General features: G+C 51.8%; 2 protein-coding genes across 15 annotated transcripts in view; both read right to left on the reverse strand.

Moving 5' to 3' along the window:
• The window catches only part of SLC25A48 (solute carrier family 25 member 48), a 41,775-nt gene extending 37,777 nt beyond the window's left edge, over nucleotides 1-3,998 (reverse strand). For 2 of the 7 annotated variants that reach the window (XR_004284060.1, XR_004284061.1), the window contains exon 1: nucleotides 3,629-3,998. Coding sequence is in view for 3 of the 7 variants with exons in the window: in XM_032336652.1 (XP_032192543.1) it covers nucleotides 3,629-3,674 (46 nt within the window). In the remaining 4 variants the exon portion in view is untranslated. The remainder of the gene's footprint in view (nucleotides 1-3,628) is intronic. The other 5 variants (XM_032336652.1, XM_032336654.1, XR_004284059.1 and 2 more) reach the window with 4 other exon arrangements.
• Nucleotides 3,999-7,120: 3,122 nt separating this feature from the next.
• LOC116586545 lies at nucleotides 7,121-18,453 on the reverse strand. Of its 8 annotated transcripts, none has more exons than XR_004284062.1 (5): nucleotides 15,522-16,572; nucleotides 14,333-14,663; nucleotides 10,800-10,913; nucleotides 10,114-10,279; nucleotides 7,121-8,674 (listed from the first exon to the last, which is right to left on the reverse strand). XR_004284062.1 is itself a non-coding variant. In XM_032336658.1 (3 exons), exons 1-3 carry the CDS (start codon nucleotides 18,140-18,142, stop codon nucleotides 14,382-14,384), a joined length of 738 nt encoding a protein of 245 aa, XP_032192549.1. In that variant the 5' UTR covers nucleotides 18,143-18,453; the 3' UTR covers nucleotides 12,282-14,381. The 8 variants fall into 8 exon arrangements, 4 of the variants coding, with proteins under 4 accessions (XP_032192549.1, XP_032192548.1, XP_032192547.1 ...); XR_004284065.1 differs by lacking the exon at nucleotides 7,121-8,674 and adding an exon at nucleotides 9,840-10,020; XR_004284063.1 differs by lacking the exon at nucleotides 10,800-10,913.
• Between the last annotated feature and the right edge of the window lie 4,126 nt (nucleotides 18,454-22,579).

Consider the following 22,579-nt stretch of genomic DNA (forward strand, 5'->3'; position numbering starts at 1 on the left):
CATACCCATTAGAATGGCTACAATTATTTGTTTGTTATTGTTTTGTTTTTTTTTTCTTAAAGGCAAACAGTAAGTGTTGGTGAGGATATGGAGAGACTGGAACTCTTGCTCATTCCTGGTGGGAGTGTAAAATGTTGCAGCCACTGTGACAACGGTTTGTCATTTCTTCAAGAAGTGGAACAAAGAATTACAATATGATGCAGCAATTCCACTCCTAGATAGAGAGCTAAAAGATCGGACCACGGGCACTGGAACAAGTACATGAACACACATATTTACAGCAGCACTATTCGCAATGGCCAAAAGGTGGAAACAGCCCAAATGTCCATTAGTACATGAGTGGGTAAATGTAACGCGATGCTGTAAATCCTTGCAATGAATCCTGTTGAACATCAACGGGAATGAAGTGCCGATGCCCTTACAGTGTGGAAGAAGGGTGCAAGAGGCCAGACGCAGAAGGTCCCAGGGTGTCTGATTCCATCTACTCTAATTATCCAGAACAGGCAAACCCACAGAGACAGAAAGCTGGTTAGGGGTTGTCAGGGCTTGAAGAGAGGGGAAATAGGAGTGACTGTTTGATGGATCCAGAGACTTCTTTGGGCAGGAGGAAAATTTGAAACTAGACAGAGCTGACAGGTGCACAACACCATGAATGCACTAAATGCCACTGAATCGGATGCTTGAAAATGATTATTTCTAGGTTATGTGATTTGTGCCTCAAAAGCGGGGGGGAAGGGTGTGAAGAGAAAACATGGAAACGTTTTGGTTACCTATAGTTCAGTTTACTTCACTTTCTTTAGACCTCACTTTTAGCAGGTGTAGGTGGGAGTCATATTAGCACCTACTTAATGATTCCATTGCAAGAATAAAATGAGCTAACGAAGGTCAAGTACCAGCAGAGTTCTGGCTCTAATAGGCTGTCACTATCCACTTTTAGTTGTTTTTTTATTTTATTTTATTTATGTTTTTGTTTTTAAGAAGGCTTCTCTGACATGGTGATGGAATCTCTGGATTTTTCTTCTCACAGAAAAATGCCCATCTGCGCACACAGTTGCAAAGGCCTGAACAAATTCCCTGCCACGCTGATGAGGAGTGAAGCCTTTCTGTCTGCAGGGGTGATTTAACCAGGTAAGGCAGTCCTGGAATATGAGACAGGTAGGGGGGCAGAGGAAAAAGCTAACCCCAGAACAGACATGTGCTCTGCCTAGAACCTCCAGACCCTTCTCAGTCCCTCCTTCCCACAGAAGTGGGCGCAGGCAGAAAGGTGAGAGGCAGAAGGAAATGAGTATTCATTCTATAGGAGCCCCTCCCAGCAGGGAAGAGAGGACTTCTGGTCTCCAGATTCTAGTTGCTTCACTATGAGCATCCCTTAGCCCAGGAAAGCAGCCTCCGAGCCCACCTAGGACATGTATCTCCCTGGTCATTCATTAGCCCATGCATCTGAAAGCAGGGAATACAAAGATCAGAAATGGGACCATCAGGTCAGTGGTTTCCAGACCTTAGGGCCTCACAGACCAGTAAAACTTCCAACAAAATGTAAAGGATGTCATGGTGGGATTTTATCCTGCAAGTTCATTAAGAAAGAACACAGCTAGAGAGGAGTACAGGGGTTAGGATTGCCCTGGTACCAGGCTGTGTAGGTTGGATTCCAGGGCTCCAGCTAGATGCATGGCCTTGGGCAAATCACTGAATGTCTCTATGCACCCATTTTCTTGTTGGTAACATGAGGATGTAATAATGGTAGCTACCTCACTGGGGCTACAAAGAAATATAAACCAATAGACATGAGACCATATACTGTCTGATTCAATTTGCATAAAATGCCAAGAAAAGGCTAATTTATCAAGCCAGAAAGTAGATTCAGAAAGTTGCCCAGAGGGAGAAGGAGGGCACGGGATTTAACTGTGAATGGGCATGAAGGATCTTACTGGGGAAGAAAATGTGCTAGAATGAATTTATGGTAACTGCCGCACCACTGGTAAGGTTGCTAAAAATCACCGAATTGTATACAAAATTGATGCATAAAATAACCTCAGAGAAGTCATTTTAAAATTACCTGTGGCACTTCAACAGCACCTGCTATTGACTTAGCATTCAGGTATGATCCTCACTCCACGGAAACAAGAAAACCCCCAAATCAAAAGACAACAACAAAATGATAACATCAACTCGCAGAATAAAGGACAATCCACTATTTACTGTGTGACCTGGGGAGGGTCCCAGGATCATCAGAGACCTGGAGCTACTCGGACAGCCTTACCCTCAAATCCAGCCAGGTACAGCCCTTCTGAAGTTCGTCTGGCTATGCAAGCGGACAGCCTTAAGTAGGGACGGCTCTCCCCCAGAATAGCTGACGGTTGTTCAAAGAGGGCCTGAATAGGGCCAGTGGGCCCCTGGGTAGCACCCCTGACCCCATGGTGAGGTTAGAAGAGGGAGGTCTAGAAAGCCTGTACCAAAGAACTGCTTATAGTGAAAGGGACCTCCTGTGTTCATGACAGTGAGAAGCAGGGGCCCTGCAGCCGCGTGCTGGGGGACAAAGGCAGGAGGAACCATCAGAAAGCGATCCTGGAATGCTATCTGGTCTGTTGTTCTTTTTATCTGTTTCATTTTCATTTTCCTATAAATCTCCTGGTCCCCATTTCCAGAACACTTGGTGAGGCACAAACACACTAATTATAGCCTCTGCCTCAGCACCTTAGGTTTTTGGTTTTGTTTTTGCTTTTGACTTTGGGTGGAGGTTGCAATTGCCAACATCCCTTTTCCGAGGATCCTCTTAGAATGAGCCAAAAGAAAGATAACCTTCTACAGTAAGTGCTAGTGCTTCTCATCCCCTCCTTGGGCCCCATCCATAGCTGATAAAAGGAGAGAAATAAACCTACTGTAAAGAGATGATCAGAGAAGCAAGGAAATGCAGGCAACTCTTGCCCAAGCAAACCCATCCCGGGCCCAGCAGACACTGGCTCCAGGAGCGGCTCCAAAGGAAAAATGGCTCTAAGACGGCCGGGAGGAGAAACCGGACAGTCAGTGGATAAAAGCTGAAAACTGGAAGGGTTCCTCCTATCTGGCAATAGGCACCTGCAGCCAGGCGCTGGGCTCGCAGCTCTGCGCCCGCACCCTTCAGCCAGGGCGCCCTCTAGGGCCAGCCAGATCGCGAAGCCGGGCTCCCCATCCCGCGCCCGGGACAACCGCCACCCTCACCCAGAAGTTCTTGCAGCTGTGTCCTCAAACTCGGGCGCACACCCGGTCTCCGAAGGGTGTGTGCGCACCGGGCGCTCCATTGGCTGTCGGCTTCGACGGCAGGTTTAAAAGTTACCGGAGACAGTCCTCGGGATCCTCACTTTGAGGCAAAGCCGCAGCTCAGGGGGAACCTGCGACGCTGGCAGGGCAGCGGGCGAGGGACAGCAGGCGAGGGACAGCGAGGCCAGCAGGCGCGGGGCGGTGGAGCACTCCGGGAGCAGGCGGCGAGCACGGTGTGCGCCGGGTGGAGTCGCAGGGGTGCGGGGCGCCCAGACGTATCACGGCACGGTCTGTAAACTCGGCCGGGTCTCTGGTTTTCTCCCCGGCCCGGACGTATCCTGCAAGCACACTCACCTCCCGGAGGTTCCCTCCCATCCAGGCTTGGGCTCACCTCCGATCCAGCCCGCCGCGAAGTCCTCCAGCTGGAAGCTGCCCATGGCCGGAGCCGCGGCTCCTCGCACTCCCAGAGCCCGGTTGGTGCCCAGTCAGAGGCCGCGGCGCATGCCCCGCCGGCCGGCGTGCCGGGGGAGGAGGTGGGAGACTGGAGCGCACCCCAGGACCTCCCGCAAGCCCTGACTCTGAGCTGCGAGACGGATCAGCCGCCGCGCTCACCTCTCCAAGCGCCCGCCGCCGCGGCTAGCACGCCCCCAGCGGACCTTAAAGGCGCAGCACCTCGCCGCTCCCGGACACTGGGAGGGTATTCCCTCAGTGTCCCCTTCTCCATCGTCCATGCCGGGCCACCTCACACCCTCCACGCCTCGAGGTGAAGATGCCGGCCCTGCCTTGTTCACACTTTCCCCCGAGACACTGCAAGAGATGTCAGGGACAGTTTTGCAAAATTCATTAGAGGTGGAAAGGGAGGCTTTATCCCAAGTCTAGAAGAACGTGATCACAAACACCAGGAGGTGATAGGATCATTTAAAACAGTGCTGGAGGACTTCTAACTGACTGCGCAGGGAGCAGCTTAGCCCCAAGTCCTTAGTTTTCCGAGGAGCTGATTGAAAGCTAGGAGACAGTTCCGCTGTGAAAGACACAGGACACAATTTTGCAGGCCCTTTTTGGAGGTCAAGGACTCTTCCACGGCCACACCCTCCACACCCCTCTGGCTAGTCCCAGGCTGCAGAACCCTATCTATTCAAGAATAAAGAGTGTGTGGAAAGCACCTAGCCCCAAGTTAGACTCAAGTCAGCTCAAAATAAATACTTGCTATCTGGATGTCTTCAGGCCAGAGTCTGTGCCCCGGGCCTTGTGCATGGTTCCACTCCTCATGGTTCCTCCTCCTCACAGCAGCTGGGAGCAGGTATTAGGGTCACCCCCGCTCTGGGTCAGTTCTGTGTGTCTGCCTGGCCTCCCAGCAGAACCCAGCGATTCCATCAAACACTAACCTAGGTGTCGCTGTGGAGGTATTTCTATAGATGAAGTTAACATCCCAAACCAGGTGACTTTAAGTATGGGAGCCTATCCCTGATAATCTGAGTGGGTCCCACCCAATTCGTTGAAAGGCCTTAAAAAGCAAAATGGAGAGGCACCTGCCTGGCTCAGTGGGAAGAGCATGAGACTCTTGATCTTGGGTCTGGAGTTTAAGCCCCTGTTAGGTGTAGAGATTATTTTAATTAGTTAATTGATTGATTGATTTAATTAGTGGCACCTGGAGGCTCAGTCGGTTAAGCCACTGCCTTTGGCTCAGGCCATGATCCCAGGGTCCTGAGGTTGAGCCCCACATCACACTCCATACTCAGTGGGGAGCCTTCCACTCTGCTGGAACCCCTTGTTTGTGTTCCCTCACTTACGCACTCTTTCCCTCTCTCTCAAAAAAGTTAATATTAATTTTTTTCATTAAAAAATTTTTTTTTAAAGAGCAAAATGGAAGCTTCCCTGAGGAAAAAAAATTTTGCCTGTGGAATGCAGTGTCAGCTCCTGCCTGAATATCTCCAGCTTTCCAGCCTGTGCTCCAGATTTCAGACTTCCTAGCTAGACCCCACACTTAAGGTAACATATATACGTCCCTGCTGATTATTGCCCCAGTGGAACCCTGTGTGCACCTGACACGGCTCTGACAGCACTGATTCCAATCAGCCGTGGGCTTTCTCTTCTGTCTCCCAGCCCCAGGAGCTGATGCTTACTGCCTTCTCAATCATGTCCCATGCAAGCAAACACCTGGACATTCAGGGTCGTGTCAGCTTTTCAGATAGAGCTTTCCAGGGGCCAAGCTCCCCTCAGATCCAGGCTCAGCCTACACTGTCTGCTCTGGGCCACCCAGGAAGGTTGAGAGGTTTTCCTCTGTCCCTCAAATATCTTCTCTGCAGGTAGGCTCTGCACCCAGCCAGAACCCAGCTGGAGGTCCATGCTCATTGGGGCAGGTGGCCTGGCTATGTGGAGGTGCTTATGGTGCAGTGGGAGTTCCCTGACCTCCTTCCAAGGAGGAAAGTGATTTGATGCTGGTTTCCAGCAGGATACAAGCCCTGGCACCCCTCACAGTGAAGGTATGGTCTAGAAGGGGCCTCTTCTGGGTCTGCTCTTTATCCTGCTAGCATGTCTATGTCACCTCCTCCAGTCCATCATGCAATAGCCACCCAGGCCTCCTTCTTCCAAAGCAAGACAAAGTCTGGCCACTGAGGCTTGCTGATAAGGGCCAAGAAGCCTGCTGAGGAGTCAGGGCCCACCATGAGCATTGACCCCCAAGCTGTGCCCTACCTACCAGGCCTGAGCTATGTGCCAGAACAGTTCCAAGACATGAATGGTCTCCCAAGATGGGCCCTTTTGTGAGTTCAGCACTGAACAAGTCAACAGGTGGAAAGGCCCACTGTCTCGGAGGACCACCAGGCCAATTGTCGTTCCTCAGTCCTGTGTCAGCAGTAACTGGAAGGTCCTGAGTTGGCAGGCAGTGGCTCTGAAAGCTACTGCTTAAACTGCTAATGAGTGCAGCAGAATGGAAGGAGTGGGCTCTTTTCCAGAATCAACCACTGTGTTCCATTCCCAGATGAGTGCCATAAATCTACCCATGAGGCACATCACCCGACAGGCAGGGGGAGGACCCAGGTCCAATGGCAGTCACGGGGCTGGCCTAGAGCAAGCCAGACCACTAGGCTGGGGACCTGGCAGAAGGCTCACTCTTTAGTAGTGGGTCTGGTCTGTGGCTGACTTCTGGTTTCCCTGCTTGGGAGCATTTGGAATGCTACCATGCACATTTATATTCTACCCTTGCAAGAGAGAGGCTTTGGAAACTGAGGCACAGAGAGATCAAATCCCTGGGTTGCTAGGGCCAGAGAAGTCCCCATTTCCTTTCTCCCTCAACTCTTCCCAAGAGGTACCCTCCTGGAGCGTTTCCTGCTGCTGTGGGGTATGCACGTGGGATGTGCTGCTAACACCTGACAACCAGTGGCCCACTTCCCACCTCTCGTTTACCTTTTCAGGTGATGACTTTCCTGAACACCTGCTATGGGCCTGTCTCCACTCTTGGGAGCTGTCAGAGAGGAGGCAGTCTGAGTTGCTCACAGGAGGGCAACGGTGAGAGCCCTGGGGAGGGAGCTGTGTGCCAGGCAGCTGTCAGGGAAGCCTCCAGGCCTTGAGTCTCTGGGCTACACCCAGACTATCCAGCCTCAAGGCTCTGCCTCCTCAAGGCTCTCTTGGCCAAGCCCTCCCCTCCCACCCCCTGACCCCTGCACCTGCCATGCCTGAGCCACACATGCCTGAGCCACACAGTCCTGAGCCAGCTGCTCCTGCCTCACGGTCTGTGGCTGTGACCCTGCCTCCTGCTTTCTTCCCTTCTGGAAGCCCAGCCCTGCTCAGCTTTCTCCCCTTCTCTGCTGTTCTGCTCTCCCTCCTTGGTGCTTCCACCCCCGTGTGGACCTCCATGAGGTCCTCAGGACCCTCATCAACACCCTGGCCCAACCATGTCCGCATCTCTCCACTCACAAGCTCCACATCTCATCTCCCACTCAGACCTCACACCTTTCTTTACCCAACACCTCTACCTGGGTAGCCCCATGTCATCTCTGATGTGACATGTCCCTTGATGAGCTATGTAACTCTCCAAGTATTCCTATTTTCCCGAGTATTCCTCTTTTCCCACCCAGCCAGTCACCCAAGCCAGACCCTGGGTGTTGTCTCTGATTCCTCTCTCTGCCCCAGGCCTCTTCCCAACAGCCATCTCCTCCTTGGCGCTGACGCTCAGCCCTTTCTGGCCTCTCCCTATGTGGCTGAGCCCAGGCCTGTGCCACTGCCTGCCTAGATGAGGGTGACAGAGGCCCTCTGCTCCATCCCCTGTCTAGCCCCCCACTGCTGCCACAGTGAGCTTCTGAAGCCTTGCATCCGCTCTGGCCCTCCTCTGTTGAGGGACCTCCAATGATTCCCCATGGCCTTGAGCATAACTCCAACACCCCAGCTCGGCATGTGGGCCTGGGTCTGACAGCCTTTCTACTTCTTACTTCCTACCATCTCCCCTCAGACTCCCCCACTTCCTAGCACCCCCACCTCAAGCTGGACAACATGTCCTCTAAACCCCACCTGCTTTCCACATATGACTGTGCACACATGTTCCCTTCCTGTGAATGCCTTCCCCTCAGCTTCTCTGGCTAACCCCTCTACCTGACCCATTTGAGACTCAGCTCAGCCCCCACCTTCTCCTGTCACACATTCTGTGAAGCACTCACCACCATGCTCCGCCCTGGATCCGCTCTCTCTCAAGTGTATTTCCAGAATATCTTGGGCCTATCCATATCATAGCTGCTACACTCTAAAGGTTAGTCTGTCTTCCTAAGAACAGGGCAGTGCCTTATTCTCTTGTAAACCTGCAGTGCCTGGCACAGGCCTGGTGGCCAGTCACCAATCAGTGGGCTGTGGAAAAGGAAAGGCTGTGGAGCAGAATTCTGAAAGGCTTCCTGACTGCAGACAGCCTCAGAGGGGGCCCAGATAGAAGGCAGAGCAGAAGAGGCCCTGGTCCTTTCTTGGCATGTCATAGAAGCCTTGCTTCCTTCAGGCCCTCAAAGCTACCAGATGTTTTTCCACCTCAAGACCTTTGCCTTAACCATTCCTGCTTGTGGCTCCCTCCTTTTGCTTTTCTAGAGGAGAGCTTCCACTTCCTTCAGGCCTAAGGTGAAACATCCTCTTCATAGAGGGCTCTCCAGGTCCCTGGGCCAAGGTCAAGTCCTTGTCTCTCTCAAGGCATCCTTATTTCTCATTCTACCCCTTACCATGTTGGTCAGTCCTTGAGCAATGCCCAGGAAGCCTCGGAGCAAAGGACTCTTCTGAATCACCCACCACCACTGCGTCCTAAGCCTTGGCCATGAAACAGATGAACAGGAATTCCTGATCGCTAAATGCAAATGAATTAAGTGGAAACACATGTGTATGTTGTATTTTTCTTTGGGCATTTGTACCTGCTGCATCCATCCTGTGCTGGTCTCAGACAACGGGAGGTCTCTGGTTCCTTCCAAATCTAATGGAAAGGGAAAGAGCATATGGTGGTTTTTAAGGTGCTGTTCAAACTTCTCACTTGGGGCGACATTCCCTTCATTATTGACAGTTGTTTGGGAAAGCAAACAACTTCAAAGCATGTTCAGACTGTATTTGAATCAGCATTAAATTAATTTGACTCCAAGTCAAGAAACAGAGTTGCAGGGCTGGGAAGGGTTGGGAAGGGGCAAAGCAGCCACTGGGAGACTGGGCAACCTAGACTCTGCTTCTGGTGCTGCTGCTGACTCCCTGGGCCCCGTGGGCAACTCCAGCCCTCAGTTTCCCTTCCTGTCTTTTGGAGAGTACAGATAACTTCCATCATAGGCAGTAACCAAAAAGTATAAAATTCTGGGCCACCGTGACACCGGCTATGCGTGTCTTATCAAGACGTGCCAGCAGAGAGCGCTGCTGTCCAGCACTTGGGACTCCCAGGAGGAAAAAACCAGCTTGGCCGCTCCAGAGGGAGTTTCCCGGCCCAGATTCCTCTGCCCTGGGGCTGGCAGTGCATACACTTGGGCAGTGAAAGAGGAGCTGAGCTGGGAGGCTCGCAGGGATCTGAAGGTGCCAGAGGGGACATCTGAGGGGACTGAAGAGGATCCATCTGAGGCTGTGAGGAGCTGACGGTACTGGGAGGGAGAATGCCACAGTAAAGAGAGATGACACCCCCAATCGCTTCACCTGCCTTGATTCAACAAGACAGCAAATGTACCAGGGTCTTTTTTTTTTAAAACCAGGGCTCCAAGCTGGCCCAGTACTCTATGCTCCACTTCCAACATCTCACTGTATTCTGTGAGTAAATTCCCCATTTTATAGCTCAGAGGAGTAAGGCTCAGGGAGGTTAAGCAATTTCCCCAGAGCCACACAGCCAGTGAATGGAGGATTATACACCTGCTGTATGACTCCAGGGCCTAGCTCTTAACTAGAGTGCTGCCTCTTGGCCAAGACGCAGAAAGTGGAGATGACTTTTTCCAAAGCCCTTGCTTGTCCCTATCCCTGCCCTAGCCCATCTGCATAAATGTCCTAACTTCTGTGATTAATTTCCCCACCATCAATAAGATGGTATGAATATTTGCCAACCACACTCATATTCTTAGGGCTTCTGCAGCAGATGCCCCAGTAATCATGGGGAATGCCCTGGGATATCCTCTGTCCGGTTCTCCCTGACAGACTCCCCTGGGCTGAGCTGGTTCTGTGCACATCTGAGAGCAAGGAAAGCCTGGTCCACCTTGGGCTTTTCTTCTCAACTCCTGGACATCAGTGGTCTGGTGCTGAGGACATGTGGAGGCTGGGCAGGTCAGGGAACCAGGTAGATCTACAGTGGATGGGCTTCTATGGGAGGAAAGGATGGAGGGGTGGAAGGATCCAGAACAGCAGTTGCGACCACATCCCAAAGCCTCTGCTGAACACCTACTGGGGACCAACCTGCCAGGGATACAGGGGGCTTGAGATGCTGACAGCAGGAGAGAAGTTTGTGCTAAAGATGTGTGGCTAAGCTCTGCCATGTGGTAGGCCTCCCCAGCATGCGTTCTTCAAACATCAGATACAGGGTCCTGTAGGGGAGGCCAGGAAACCCACTACTCTGGATGATCTGAAAAAAATACAGGCCAGGAGGGACAGAAGAATGCCTTGAGGACACACTCAGAACCCTCAGGAGGGAGGTGACCTCTGGGTGGATCCTAAGAGACAACCTGGGCTTTGACCCATGAAGGTAGTAGAGAAAGGCAGGTGGGCAGAGGCAAGAGCCTGAGTAATGCCAGCCAGGGACGGCAGGACACCCTGAGGAGCCTTCTTGCTGTGGGAGGGGAGGCTGAAGGCTTGGGGATTTTAGCCAGCAAACTGACTGTAGGTGGTCTCAGTCTTCGTGCTGCTCCCTGTGAGGGGACAGAGGACCCGTCTTGCAGCCATCTGCATCTCACCAAGACAAACCTCCCTGGCCCAGGCTGAGGGTGGCTTGGGCTCCTTGAAAATTAGCTTTTGCTCTCAGCAAGGACCTGGTCATCTTGTCCCAAAAAAGCGGAGGCCTGTGCTGGTCAAGCCTCTCAGAAGGGCTATGATCTCCCTCCCCACACTTGCCTGGGCAGTTCACTGTCACACCAGGACACGCATACCTGAATGCCCTCTGCATGAGGGTGGTGGCCAGGGAACAGGCAGGCAGGAACCCGGACCATCAGTACCTTCCACGCCCAGGGAGAGCACAGTTCTTCCCACTTGCTGTGCATCACCTTAAGGAGAGCCATAGGGTGTGATAAAACCCACAGCTCTGAACCCACCCAAATCCTACTGTTCTCTGCTCCAGGGTCCCTGTGAATGTGGCAAAGAACAAACTTCCCATTGCTGAGAGAAGAGAGATTTTAAAGAACTCCAAAGACATCTCAATTTTGTATAAAGCACAAAGGAAAAATTTAAAAGAACAAAATCCCAAACCATATGGATTAGATTAGAAAAGAGAGATTTGCTAAGTGCCAAAAGCTGTGGCCAGGGAGCAGGCTCAGGGGAGCCAGCCCTAAATGAGGTACAAGGCCCCTTGGGGCCCAGGCAGAAGGGAAGCCACCCACTGTCCCCACGCCTGCAGCTCTCCTGTGACAACAGTCGGCTGCCTGTCCTCCTCAGGGTGACTGCCAGCCACAGCCCTACCTTCTCCCTCCAGCATGCCAGCCACAGTGAACGAGCTCACTCCTGCTGTGAGTCACCAGAATTGGGCTCTGTATCTTGTATGACAGCATTTCGGTAGCCATGTCCAGGAGGACACTCACGTTCACCATTCATGCCCTTGTGAAGTCTCTCCACACTGAATGACAACACATCAGCGTGATCAACAGAGTATGCCAAAGGTAACAAGCCGTGACTCTCGAGGCTTGCTGGGAATCAACATTACAGCTCTGCCTTGGTCTCTGGGATCACTTGCTCTGGGGGAAGCCAGTCACCATGCTGGGAGGCCACGCCACTGCCCTGCGGCGAGGCCCACAAGGGGAAGGACGGAGGTCTTCTCCCAAGTCACCGGCACCAATTTGTCAGCCGTGGGAGTGAGCAAGCAGAGCCGCCAGCCCCCACCCAGCCTTCAGATGACCACAGCCCTGGCCAATACACTGACGGCAGCTTCACGAGACAACCCAAGCCAGAGCCACCCAACCAAGCTGCTGCCAGGTCCCTGACCCTCATAACTGGGAGAAAATATGTGTATGTCATTATTTTAAGCCACTAAGTTCTGAGATGACTTATTATAGAGAAATCGATATCTGAGAGATATAAGCATCATGTTAATGTTATGATCTAAATGTAACAGTCAAGGGCATGTGGTCTAGATGACACACATTCACAGCCAGAATCTACTGTTTGCTGTGTTCTTCCCTCAGCCACTTAATCAACCTGCATCTTGACATTCTCATTCGTGAAATGGGAGCGCTAATCATACTTAAATGAAATCATTCTTCTTTAAAATTTTTTCAAAGATTTTTATTTGAGAGAGAGAAAAAAAAAAAGCACGAGCAGGGGAGGGACTGAGGGAGAAGCAGACTCCCGCTGAGCAAGGAACCCGACGCAGAGCTGGATCCCAGGACCCTGGGATCATGACCTGAGCCAAAGGCAGCCTCTTGATGGACCAAGCCACCCAGACACCCCTAAATGAAATCATTCTTAACTCATCATCAATGCCCATGAGCGCTCAGCCCCATGGCTGGCACACAGCAAACACTGGAAGTTAGCTGGCGCTTATCCTTTTTATGGCCTCGGTGTCCTGACATGTGTTTGGGCATGTGTCTGTGTCAGCACAGAACTCCCAGCCGATGCCACCTGGACCAACGAGCAGCAAGCCACCTGCTCTTCCACATAAGCCCATTCCTTCACCCGGGACCTCTTCTGCCCCAGATCCTTTCTGCGAACCCCTCGCTCCAGAAATCTCTCAGTCCTGATTCTCTTCAGCATGCGAGCCAGTCAGGCTCATCCAGCTTCCTTGGGAGTGCTGGCAGGTGGCCCTGCTGAAGCCTGGGAGGCCACTCGCATGGGAAGAGGAAGCCACATGGCCGACCCAGCTTGGACTGCACAAGGAGAGAGTTCTAACACGCAGCCAGACACTTCCCAACCCAGTCCGTTTCTCTGAGGGCAGTGAGAGCCCAGAGATGCCAGCTGGCTGGCCCCAGCCCTGTGGAATGTGAAAGGGGAAAGACCAGTCACCCCCTCCAAGAACAAAGCCAAGGAGTTGTGCTCGCTTCGGCAGCACATATACAAAGCCAAGGAGCCTTCCAGCAAGGGCACCTAAATATCTTCACCCTACTGTCAACCCAACCCAAAGGGAAGTCATACAAGTGCCTCAGAAAAAAATTTTTTTTTAAGTGCATTTTAAAAAAAGAAATTCTTGGATGTGACTGAAGTACAACTGACTGATTTCTAGCGTGCGTCCTCTCAACTTTGCCACCCTTGGGAAGACTGGGGAGCCGGTAAGGGTGTCCTCCTGGGTGGAGGAGGAACAGGAATCCAGCCATCAGGGGTGTACGGGTCAGAGGGGAGGGGAAGGGACATGAGACCAGTGCCACGGGACAGAGTGGCTGTGAACGTGGGTACCAAGAGGCTGTTTCGAACAGGAGCCAAGGTTCACAGTCCCAGAGGAGGGGGGGCACGTGCTGTCATCATAAGCACGTGCTTCAGCCTCAGGGCCATCCGCCATGCTGTGGGGTAAGCCTGGAGTTTGGGGTCAAGGCTGGGGCACCAGGAAATGTTATCCCCAGAGGTCAGCGAGGCCGGTCCTTGGTAGACATGTGTTATGCTGCTTTCCCCTGCTTGCTGCTCCAAAGCGCAGTGAGCCAGGCAAGGGAAGGAGGCCTGTGGGGGAAGGCAAGGTGGGGATGGCCTCCAGGGAGCGTGACGGGTGGCAGCTGGCTCTTTCTTTGCTGTGTGAAGACTCACTGAGGAACGGTGTAAAAGTGTTTTAAGTACTCAGGGCCCGAGGACAGGCATGGGTATGAATCCCAGCTCCACTATTGGTGAGCTGTGTGAGCCCAGGCCTGCAGCCCACCTCTCTGAGCCTGTTTCTTTAACTGGAGGATAGAGTTGACGCAGTGTCTATCCCTAACCCACAGCAAATACTCTATACATGGAAGCTGCATTTGTATTTCTCCAAACTATCACAGTAGGGCATCAATTCCAACCCTCGTAATGCGGTGACTTAGCTCTGGTCTGTAGTCCTCCATTGGTGGACCCTGCTCTCTGCCCTGAGCCTGGAGCTCAGGCTAGAGCAGAACCAGGACCGTGGGGAGGTCTGAGTGCTGGGCCAGACTGACATCCCCTTTGTGGAGCCGCTTTTGGGCTGCTGCACTCCATTAGTCATCAGGAGGTTTTTCTGGCTAGCAGACCCAAGGGAGCCCCCCGGGCTGGGGGTCACTTCCTGAGCCTGTGGCTGCAAGGGGGCACAGATTGAGCCTCTCAGTTCCTTGGAGAGAAGGCAGCTCCCAGGCCTGCTGAGTCGGACAGTGGTGTAGAGCTACACACTGGCAGGGCACGGGGTCCCCTTGTTTGCCCCCCCAAGTAGACTGAGGGGGATGGTAGGGCCTGCCTGCCTTTGGGCTCCTCCTGACCTCTCTTGGGTCCTAGGCACTGAGGCAGGAGGTCCCAGGCCAGTTCGGGGAGCCTCACCCCCAGCCACCTTCACCTCTTGCTGAGCAGGTACTGGGGCCCATTCTTCGGGGGCTCCTGCTCCCTCACACTCTGCTGGCAGCAGGCCTGGGCAGCACTCCTGCGGGCTCCCGGCTCCCGGACAGAGAGGAAGGAGGCCCAGGGCTGGTATGCAGCTTCTCCTCAGGGGTTCTGTAGTATGGCACGAATCCCGAGGCACAAAGGCCGGGGCCCCTGAAGGCAGCATCACTGGAGAGAGGGACAGTCAGGCTGCTGTCATGAGAGTGACCGGCCGAGAGCAGCAGGATGGGACTGCAGGGTGGTGTAGAGAAGGACCTGGGGAGGATGCCTGGGCTTGCCGAGGCAGCCTGTATGGGAAGGAGACAAGAGGGTGAGCCAGGCCCGCAGGTCCAGCTGGAAATCCAGGACTGGCCTTGAGCCTGCAACCACCCAGCAGCGGTAGGGTTAGAAAGCTGGCCTGTTCTGTAGACCGGGTGACACTAAGCAGGGTCATCTGCCCTTCTGGGCCTCCCTGCAAGGAGGAGTGCATCCAGCATTAGAACCCACTCATCCTGCCTGCTCTGTCTTTGCAGTCAAGGCATTGCACCCAGCTTTGTGGTGCTGCTAGTGGCTGGTAGTGACATGCCAGGGTGCAGGCTTGGGATCAGATCCCAGGTTTACTCTCGCTAGCAATGTCTTTGGCCAGTCATTTAACTTCTCCGAGGCTCATTTTTCTCATCTGTAAAATGGGAATAACAATCAGGCCTCTCTCACTATAATATAAGTGAGATATTATATTATATTATATTATAAGGACTAGTAATAGTCCTAGGACTATTACTAGGACAAGTGAGATGAGGCATAGGAAGCATCTGTCTGGATGCCGAGCAGGTCATGAGGACTAAGATGTTCCTGTCCAGGAACACAGGCTAAGCCTGGTGTAATCAGCGTATTACTGTATGTAAGTCTCACTGAGGCTCTAAGAGCAACTGTACTATTATCTCTCTTCTGCAAGGAAACTGAAGCTCAAGGGGCTTAAAGACACTGCCCCCCCCACAAGTGGCTGAGCTGGGATGAAGCAAGGTGGTCTGTGTCCAGTCTCTGTACACTTTGTTCTGGGAGCCCCAGCAGACCGCAGTAGTGGTGCTGGCCTGGCTTACTGGGCTAGATCCCAGGAAAGAGGTCTAAAGGATGCCAGGGTCCCCTCCCCATACTCCACCACTCACAGAGCACTGGCAGCTGACAGTCATCCTGCAAACGCAGCCAGTCAGGACCTCCTTCCTGGTGTGCAGGTGTTGGGAGCCCCCATACAACCTATCAGGAAGGACCAGGCTGGGAAAACTCTCCTCCTTGGAGCGGTAGTAAGGGAAGAAGCCGCTGGGTGGTTCTGGGTCCTCAGAGAATGGCGCCTCTCTGATGTTCTGGTCCCTGCAAACCTTGGGCAGCGGGGCTGGCTCCTCCACAGTCAGGAGGTTCCCATAAGTGCGGAAGAAAGGCAGGTACTCCGAGGCCACCAGGGAGCCACAGGGGAGATCTAGGCTGCTGAGAGGCTCACTGCCTCTGGAAGTGCTGGCCTGGAGGTGCTGGGACAGGGGCTCTGGGCTGTGCTCCTCCAGGAGGCTCTGGGAGACCGAGACCCAGAGCTCAGACTCACAGCTCTTCTGGGATGACTGGGAAGAGAAGGGTTTCATATGTTATGGCAGCCCAGTTTCCCTGCCCCTGAGCTTCCTCCCCATTCCTGCTGACACTGAAGGCCAGAGGGGTCTTTCTTTCCAAAGTATAAACCTGAGTGCAGCTCTCCTTGTTAGAACCCAGCAGGGGCGGCCAGCCATGAGTAGGTTACCCAAGAGTCCTGGAGTATCTGGCCCCACCAGCATCTGCACTCTGCCTTGCATCCCTCTCCACTGATTGCTCTACTCTCTACACACCAGTCTCCTTTCCCTTCCTCAGTCACGCTAAGCTTGGTCCAGCTTTAGGGCCCATGCCCAGATCCGCCTTTCACCTATCAGTTCAGAGGAACCTTCCCAACCCCAGCCTCCCTCCACCCCTGCTTTGAGTCCTAACCACTTCCCCCCTCACATCTCCCACACTGGAACGTTCTTGCTCTGTGGTCTGCCTGTTCCGGTGTGTGGTGGTCTTGTCTGTCTGATGTTCCTGGCTCATTGCAGGCTGGGCTAATCTCCTAACTCTCACGCCATCTCAAATTCCCTTCATTGTCCAGTCCAGCCATACCGAACTCTTCGTCCTTCTCACTCGCCTAGCAGCCTCCTGCCACAGGGCCTTTGCTAATGCTCCCGCTTAGAATCTCTTCCTTCTCCCTCCCTGGTTGACAACTTCAGCCCCTGGCTCCAGGCCATTTCCATACTTCCCTGATTTAGCTGCATCACTCTGTTATTGACTCCCACCACCCTGAGGCCCCGCACTCATAGCACCCACCCCTCTGCTACAAAACATACATCTGCATGGTTACTTATTAATATCTCTCATCTCCCTCATTACAAATTCCACTGAGGCAATATCCATCTGTCTTCTGTATCCTCAGGGCCTAGAACAGCCCCAGCATATGGCAGATTCCAAATATTGGAATAAAGGAAAGGAAGGCAGGAGGGAGGGAAAGAAGGAAGGAGGAAGAAAGAGAACATTAAACTGGGTTTGGCCAGGAACAAAGTCCTTGCCAGACTCCCTGTCATAGGAAGGAGAAGATATGCCTTGTGGGGAGGTTGGGGAGAGGAATGAGGAGTTACTTTCCAGCCCCAGATGGGACAGAGAAGCCCAGAGCACCTGTCAGTAACCTTTGTCCACCTTTGCCTGTCAGGATCAGGCCCAGAGCCCATGGGTACATGGGAAGGTCTGGGGTTACCCTCTGGATTCTGAGTCCCACAGGAAGGGACTTATGGCCTGGTCCTCGTCTTCTTGATCTTTGCTGGGGCCTCTGGGCTTGAGTTTCCCTCCCCAACCTCATGTCATGTGGTCATGCTGGTCCTAACTTCTTATGTGCCTGGCCAGAGTAAGTCCTAACCCTGGATAAGAGCCCAGGGCCCCACAGACTGAGAGCTCCTGAAAAGCAGAGGTCAGGCCCCCTCCCCCTGAGTGCTGGTGCCCAGTTCAGCACCACCTAGACACCCCAGACCCTCCCCAGACACCCCATGGACCCTGTGCAATCTTCTCTCAGGCCAGCTACAGGAGCCCTGTCCCAGCTTTGCTGGGCCTAGGAAATAAGATGGGCTAGAGACGGTGGCAGAGTTTGAGGCGAAGTACACCCTACTCCAAAGCTGTGACCTATGTAGTATTGTGGTCTGAACTGTGTCCCCCATAAGATATGTACCCATGGTCCCTGGGAATTCAGTCTGTTTTGGAAATAGTCTGTGCAGATGCAATCAAGTTAAGATGAGGTCATACTAGATTAGGGTGGCCCTAGATATGACGACTGCTGTCCTTAGGAGGGAAATGTGGACCCAGACACAGGGCAAGCATCCTATGATGCTGGGGGCAGAGACTGAGAGGATGCTGCCACAAGCCAAGAGCTGCCAGGGACTGGCTGCCAGAAACTGTGAGAGGCAGGGAGCACATTCTCCTTGAGCCCCTGAGAAGGAGACTGCCTTCAGAACTGCTCGAGAAGACATCTGTGCTGTGTGAAACCATCCAGTTCGTGGTGACCCCAGGACACTAACACACACACAGGTGGGTCACAGGGCTGGTTGTATGGGCAAAGGGATTTGACACAAGAATGAAGGTTGGCAGGGCTTTCCCGGCACTACTTCGTGAGCAGCTTCTGGAGAGAGACCCATCTAGGACTGCGGTGTCCCTGTAGGGCCTGGGTCCCCCGAGGCCTTACCATTTCTGCCATCCTGTGGTGCTGGCCCAGTGGCTCTCCCACACCTGAGTCGTCCCTGCCTGGGCCCTGGATCTGCTTCACCCGTGGGTTCTGGATTGAAGGAGACTGGGTATGCCCCACCTACTCTCCAGAGGGGCTAGGCAAAGTGGCCTGTGCCCAATGCCACATATGCTATCCCTTGGGCCCCGCCTCCAGCATCCATTCTGGACCCAGCAGTAGCCCCAATTTGTGACATGATCAAGGCTAATCTTCAAACTCTGGTGAGAAAGACAAAGCTGCCCTTGGCAGGTCCCTTCCTCTAGGCCTGCTCTTCACCCTGGCGAATCCCCCCCTGCCTGTCAGAGAAGATTCTACCATGAAGTCACAAGGCCTGGTGCCAGGCAAGAAAGCCAGATGGCTCTGTTACCACGGAGACTCCAGCCCAAGCGCCCAACACCTGTGATCCTCACCTGCTTCTAATTCCACTTAATCCAGATCTCTCCAGAGACTTAGGGGAAACAAAGGACAGGCAGGCATCTTCGGGAATGAGATCAGCTCTCCACGAGAGGGCCAGTGAGCTCGCTCAGGGATCTGTGCCAGGAGAATCAGAGAGGACCCAGCACCGCCCCTGAAAGCTGAGGAGGGGTCCCAAGGATCCATGCTGTCACCGAGGGCTGTCTGGACCTCTCCTTCCCCAGAGGCCTTAGTCCCCTCAGGTCTCCGCTCTTGCCTCCTCTCCTCGATGGGTCTTCCCCAGTCACTCGTGAGCACCAAGTGAGAGGGACTCATGCTGAACGCCCGCTTTCCCCCACGGAGCCACCACCCTCAACTTCTGTCCCCAGCTGATGCTGCTCTTCCGAGGGAAGAGACCAGCATTTGTTGTCAGCTACCACGCTGTGTGTTCTCCACATGCCGTCCTCACTACAGCCCTTCGAGTCAGGAATGGTACCACTCTGGGTCCATGTTTCAGTCTGGGGAGCTGAAGTTCAGCACTGGGACGGCCTTCAGAGGTAATCCTTAGCCCTAGGGCTGGAGACCGGAGAACCCTGATACACTGCCCAGGGCCACAAGACCTGGCTATCTCCAGGAACTTCAAGCTTCTCCAGTGCAGGATTCCAAGCACAGGGTGACCCAGCCAGGTTCCTCCCTCACCCCCATCCTGGGCCATGAAAGCCTTCTTTCCTTTTTTTGATAGACATAACCCTTTAATCCACATGGAATTTATTTTTTTAAGTGTTAATAGATAAGGCTCTCATTCTATTTTATATTTTCAGTTCCCTATGTTGATGCAACATCATTTATGAATGATGTATTTCTCCACCAACCTGACTTGAAATACCAAAGTAACTGCCTTCGAAATTCTTAACTATTGTAAACTCAAGTCAGTTTCTCCAGTTTATTGTTCTGTCCCTCTCTTTGTCTCTCTCGCTGCCAATACCATATTGTCTTGAGCTCTTTAGTTTTATCATAATTATAATTCATGATACAGTCATATTTTTATTATTTTTAATTTATTTATTGGAGGGAGTGAGTGAGTGAGCAGGAGGACGGGCAGAGGGTGAGGGAGAGAGAATTCTGAGCAGACTCCACACCAAGCATAGAGCTTGACAGGGGGCCAAATCCCATGACCCTGACTGGGGAAGACCCATCAAGGAGAGGCGGCAAGAGCGGAGACCTGAGGGGACTAAGGCCTCTGGGGAAGGAGAGGTCTGGACAGCCCTCGGTGACAGCATGGATCCTTGGGACCCCTCCTCAGCCCGAGCAAAAGCCAAGAGTTGGATGTTTAGTGCCTCAGGCTGCACAGGTGCCCCCATTATAGGGACATATTTTTAAAAATCAGCTTTTCTGAGGTCTAGTTTACATACATCATACATCATACAACATATACCATTTACAATCTAAAAATCCACATAACAACCCCAAAATTAATATACAGAATTGCCTCTCTTCAGGTAGTCCCCCACCCCGGCCTCCCAGCCCCAAAGAACCAAGTGATTTATCTGCATTTTGATGTCATAGATTAATTTTGTCTGTTCTAGAATGAACGGAATCTCACAATCTGTACTTTTGTGTGTGGCTTCTTTTACTCAATATTTCCTTTTTAAGACTCATCCATGCATTGGCGTTCTGTTTGTGCCTTCCTACTGAGGAGCAGGACATCACTGCATGGTATAACAAGATTGGTTTATCCATTCATCAGAGTACAGACTGTCCAGGTGCTTCCATCATCAATAAAGCTTCTATGAATAGTAATGTACAAGACTTTGTGTGGGCCTAGTTTTTGTTTCTTTTAGGTTGATACCTAGGATTTGAATAGCTTGGCCATATGAGAAGTGTATAAAGATACAGATGTAGTGAAAAGAAGGGCCATCTGTACCCCAATGTTTATAGCAGCAATGGCCACGGTTGCCAAAGTATGGAAAGAACCAAGATACCCTTCAGCGGACGAATGGATAAGGAAAATGTGGTCCATATACACTATGGAGTATTATGCCTCCATCAGAAAGGACGAATACCCAACTTTTGTAGCAACATGGACGGGACTGGAAGAGATTATGCTGAGTGAAATAAGTCAAGCAGAGAGAGTCAATTATCATACGGTTTCACTTATTTGTGGAGCATAACAAATAGCATGGAGGATATGGGGAGATAGAGAGGAGAAGGGAGTTGGGGGAAATTGGAAGGGGAGGTGAATCATGAGAGACTATGGACTCTGAAAAACAATCTGAGGGGTTGAAGTGGCGGGGGGGTGAGAGGTTGGGGTACCAGGTGGTGGGTATTATTGAGGGCACAGATTGCATGGAGCACTGGGTGGGGTGAAAAAATAATGAATACTGTTATGCTGAAAATAAATAAATTTAATTTAAAAACAACCTGCCAACATGGGGTACCTGGGCGGCTCAGTTGGTTAAGCAACTGCCTTCAGCTCAGGTCATGATCCTGGAGTCCCAGGATCAAGTCCCACATTGGGCTCCCTGCTCAGCAGGGAGTCTGCTTCTCCCTCGGACACTCTCCCCTCTCATGCTCTCTCTCTCTAAGTAAATAAAATAAAAAATAAAAAATAAAAAACTTAAGAAAAAAAACCTGCCCAACTGATTCCAAAGGTTGTACTATTTTACATTCCCAGTAGCAATGTGGAAAAGATCAAGTTGCTTTCCATTCTTGCCATCACTTGAAAATTTTGCCATTCTAATGGGAATGTACTGGTATATCATTATGGTTGTAATTCGCCTTGATGACTAATGACGTTGAGCATCTTTCCCTGTGCATATTGTCAATTTATATACCTTTTTAAGTCTTTGAATCTTTTGCCTATATTTATTGTTCTAATTAAAGTACAACAAACTGCAGATATTCAAAGTATGCAATTTGACCAGTTTCCACATATGGACACACTTGGGAAACCAAGTGTACACAATCAGAACAACAAATATTTCCATCAGTCCCCAAAACTTCCTCATGCCCTTTTGTAATCTGTCCCTCCCTTTCCAGGCAACCACTGACCTGTTCTCTGTCACAGCAGTATTCTATATTTTCTACAGTTTTACATAACTGGAATCATACACTATGTATTTTGTCTTCTTTTACACAGCATAATACTTGTGAGATTCCTTTATGTTTTTGCATGTACCAATAGTTTGCCCCTTTTTTATTACTGAGTGCTGTTTCATTGTATGGATATACCATGATCATTAGTCCACTATATGTAGTGGGTCATTTTTTTCTAGATGTTTTGATATTTTTCTTTATCTTTCATTTTCTGTTATTTATAATGTGTCAAGCCATGGTTTCCAATGACCTTATCCTTTTGGGGTTTTAGAGAGCCTCCAGAATCTTTCAACTCATGTCTTTCACCAAACCTTGGAAGACTTTATTTCATCAAATATTTTTCTGCAGTTGATTTTTCCTCTCCTTCTGGTACTCCAGTGACACCTCTGAGGGGCAACCTAGCCCCTGTTTCTGGGTTTCCACCCTGAGGGGCATGGACTCACCTGGGGACTAGTCCACAGAATTATTTGGACAGGGCGGAGGGCTGGGTGTAGGAACCAAGCTGCAACAGCAGTGGGAGTTCTTGGTGACTCTTGTGAGCTGGGAGTTCTTTCTGCCTCTTCTTGTGCTCTTTTCTGTGGCTCTTGCTCCTTCCCCATGTTTGTGACCCTGAGCAACCATCTGTCCCTCTCCAAGCCACAGCTGCCCACCTAAAGTCACATGGCGGGGTGGACAGGGGATCCTTGGGCTCTCTCCTCCCTGCAGTGGCCCCAGGACCTCCTATGGTGGGGTCAGATCTCCATCTGCCTCCCCTTCCTGACTCACCTGTGCCCAGTCCCCAGGATTGCCTCCTTTCTGTTCCATGTCACCTCCAAGACACCTTCTCCACAGAATTAAAATAGAAAAAAATTTAGCAACAAATTTTTAAAAAAATGTAAGTATCTTTCCCACAGGTTCCTGGAGCTCTTCTCATTTTTTCTG

This window comes from Mustela erminea, chromosome 3, assembly GCF_009829155.1.
Source record: "Mustela erminea isolate mMusErm1 chromosome 3, mMusErm1.Pri, whole genome shotgun sequence".
Lineage (NCBI taxonomy): Eukaryota > Metazoa > Chordata > Mammalia > Carnivora > Mustelidae > Mustela > Mustela erminea.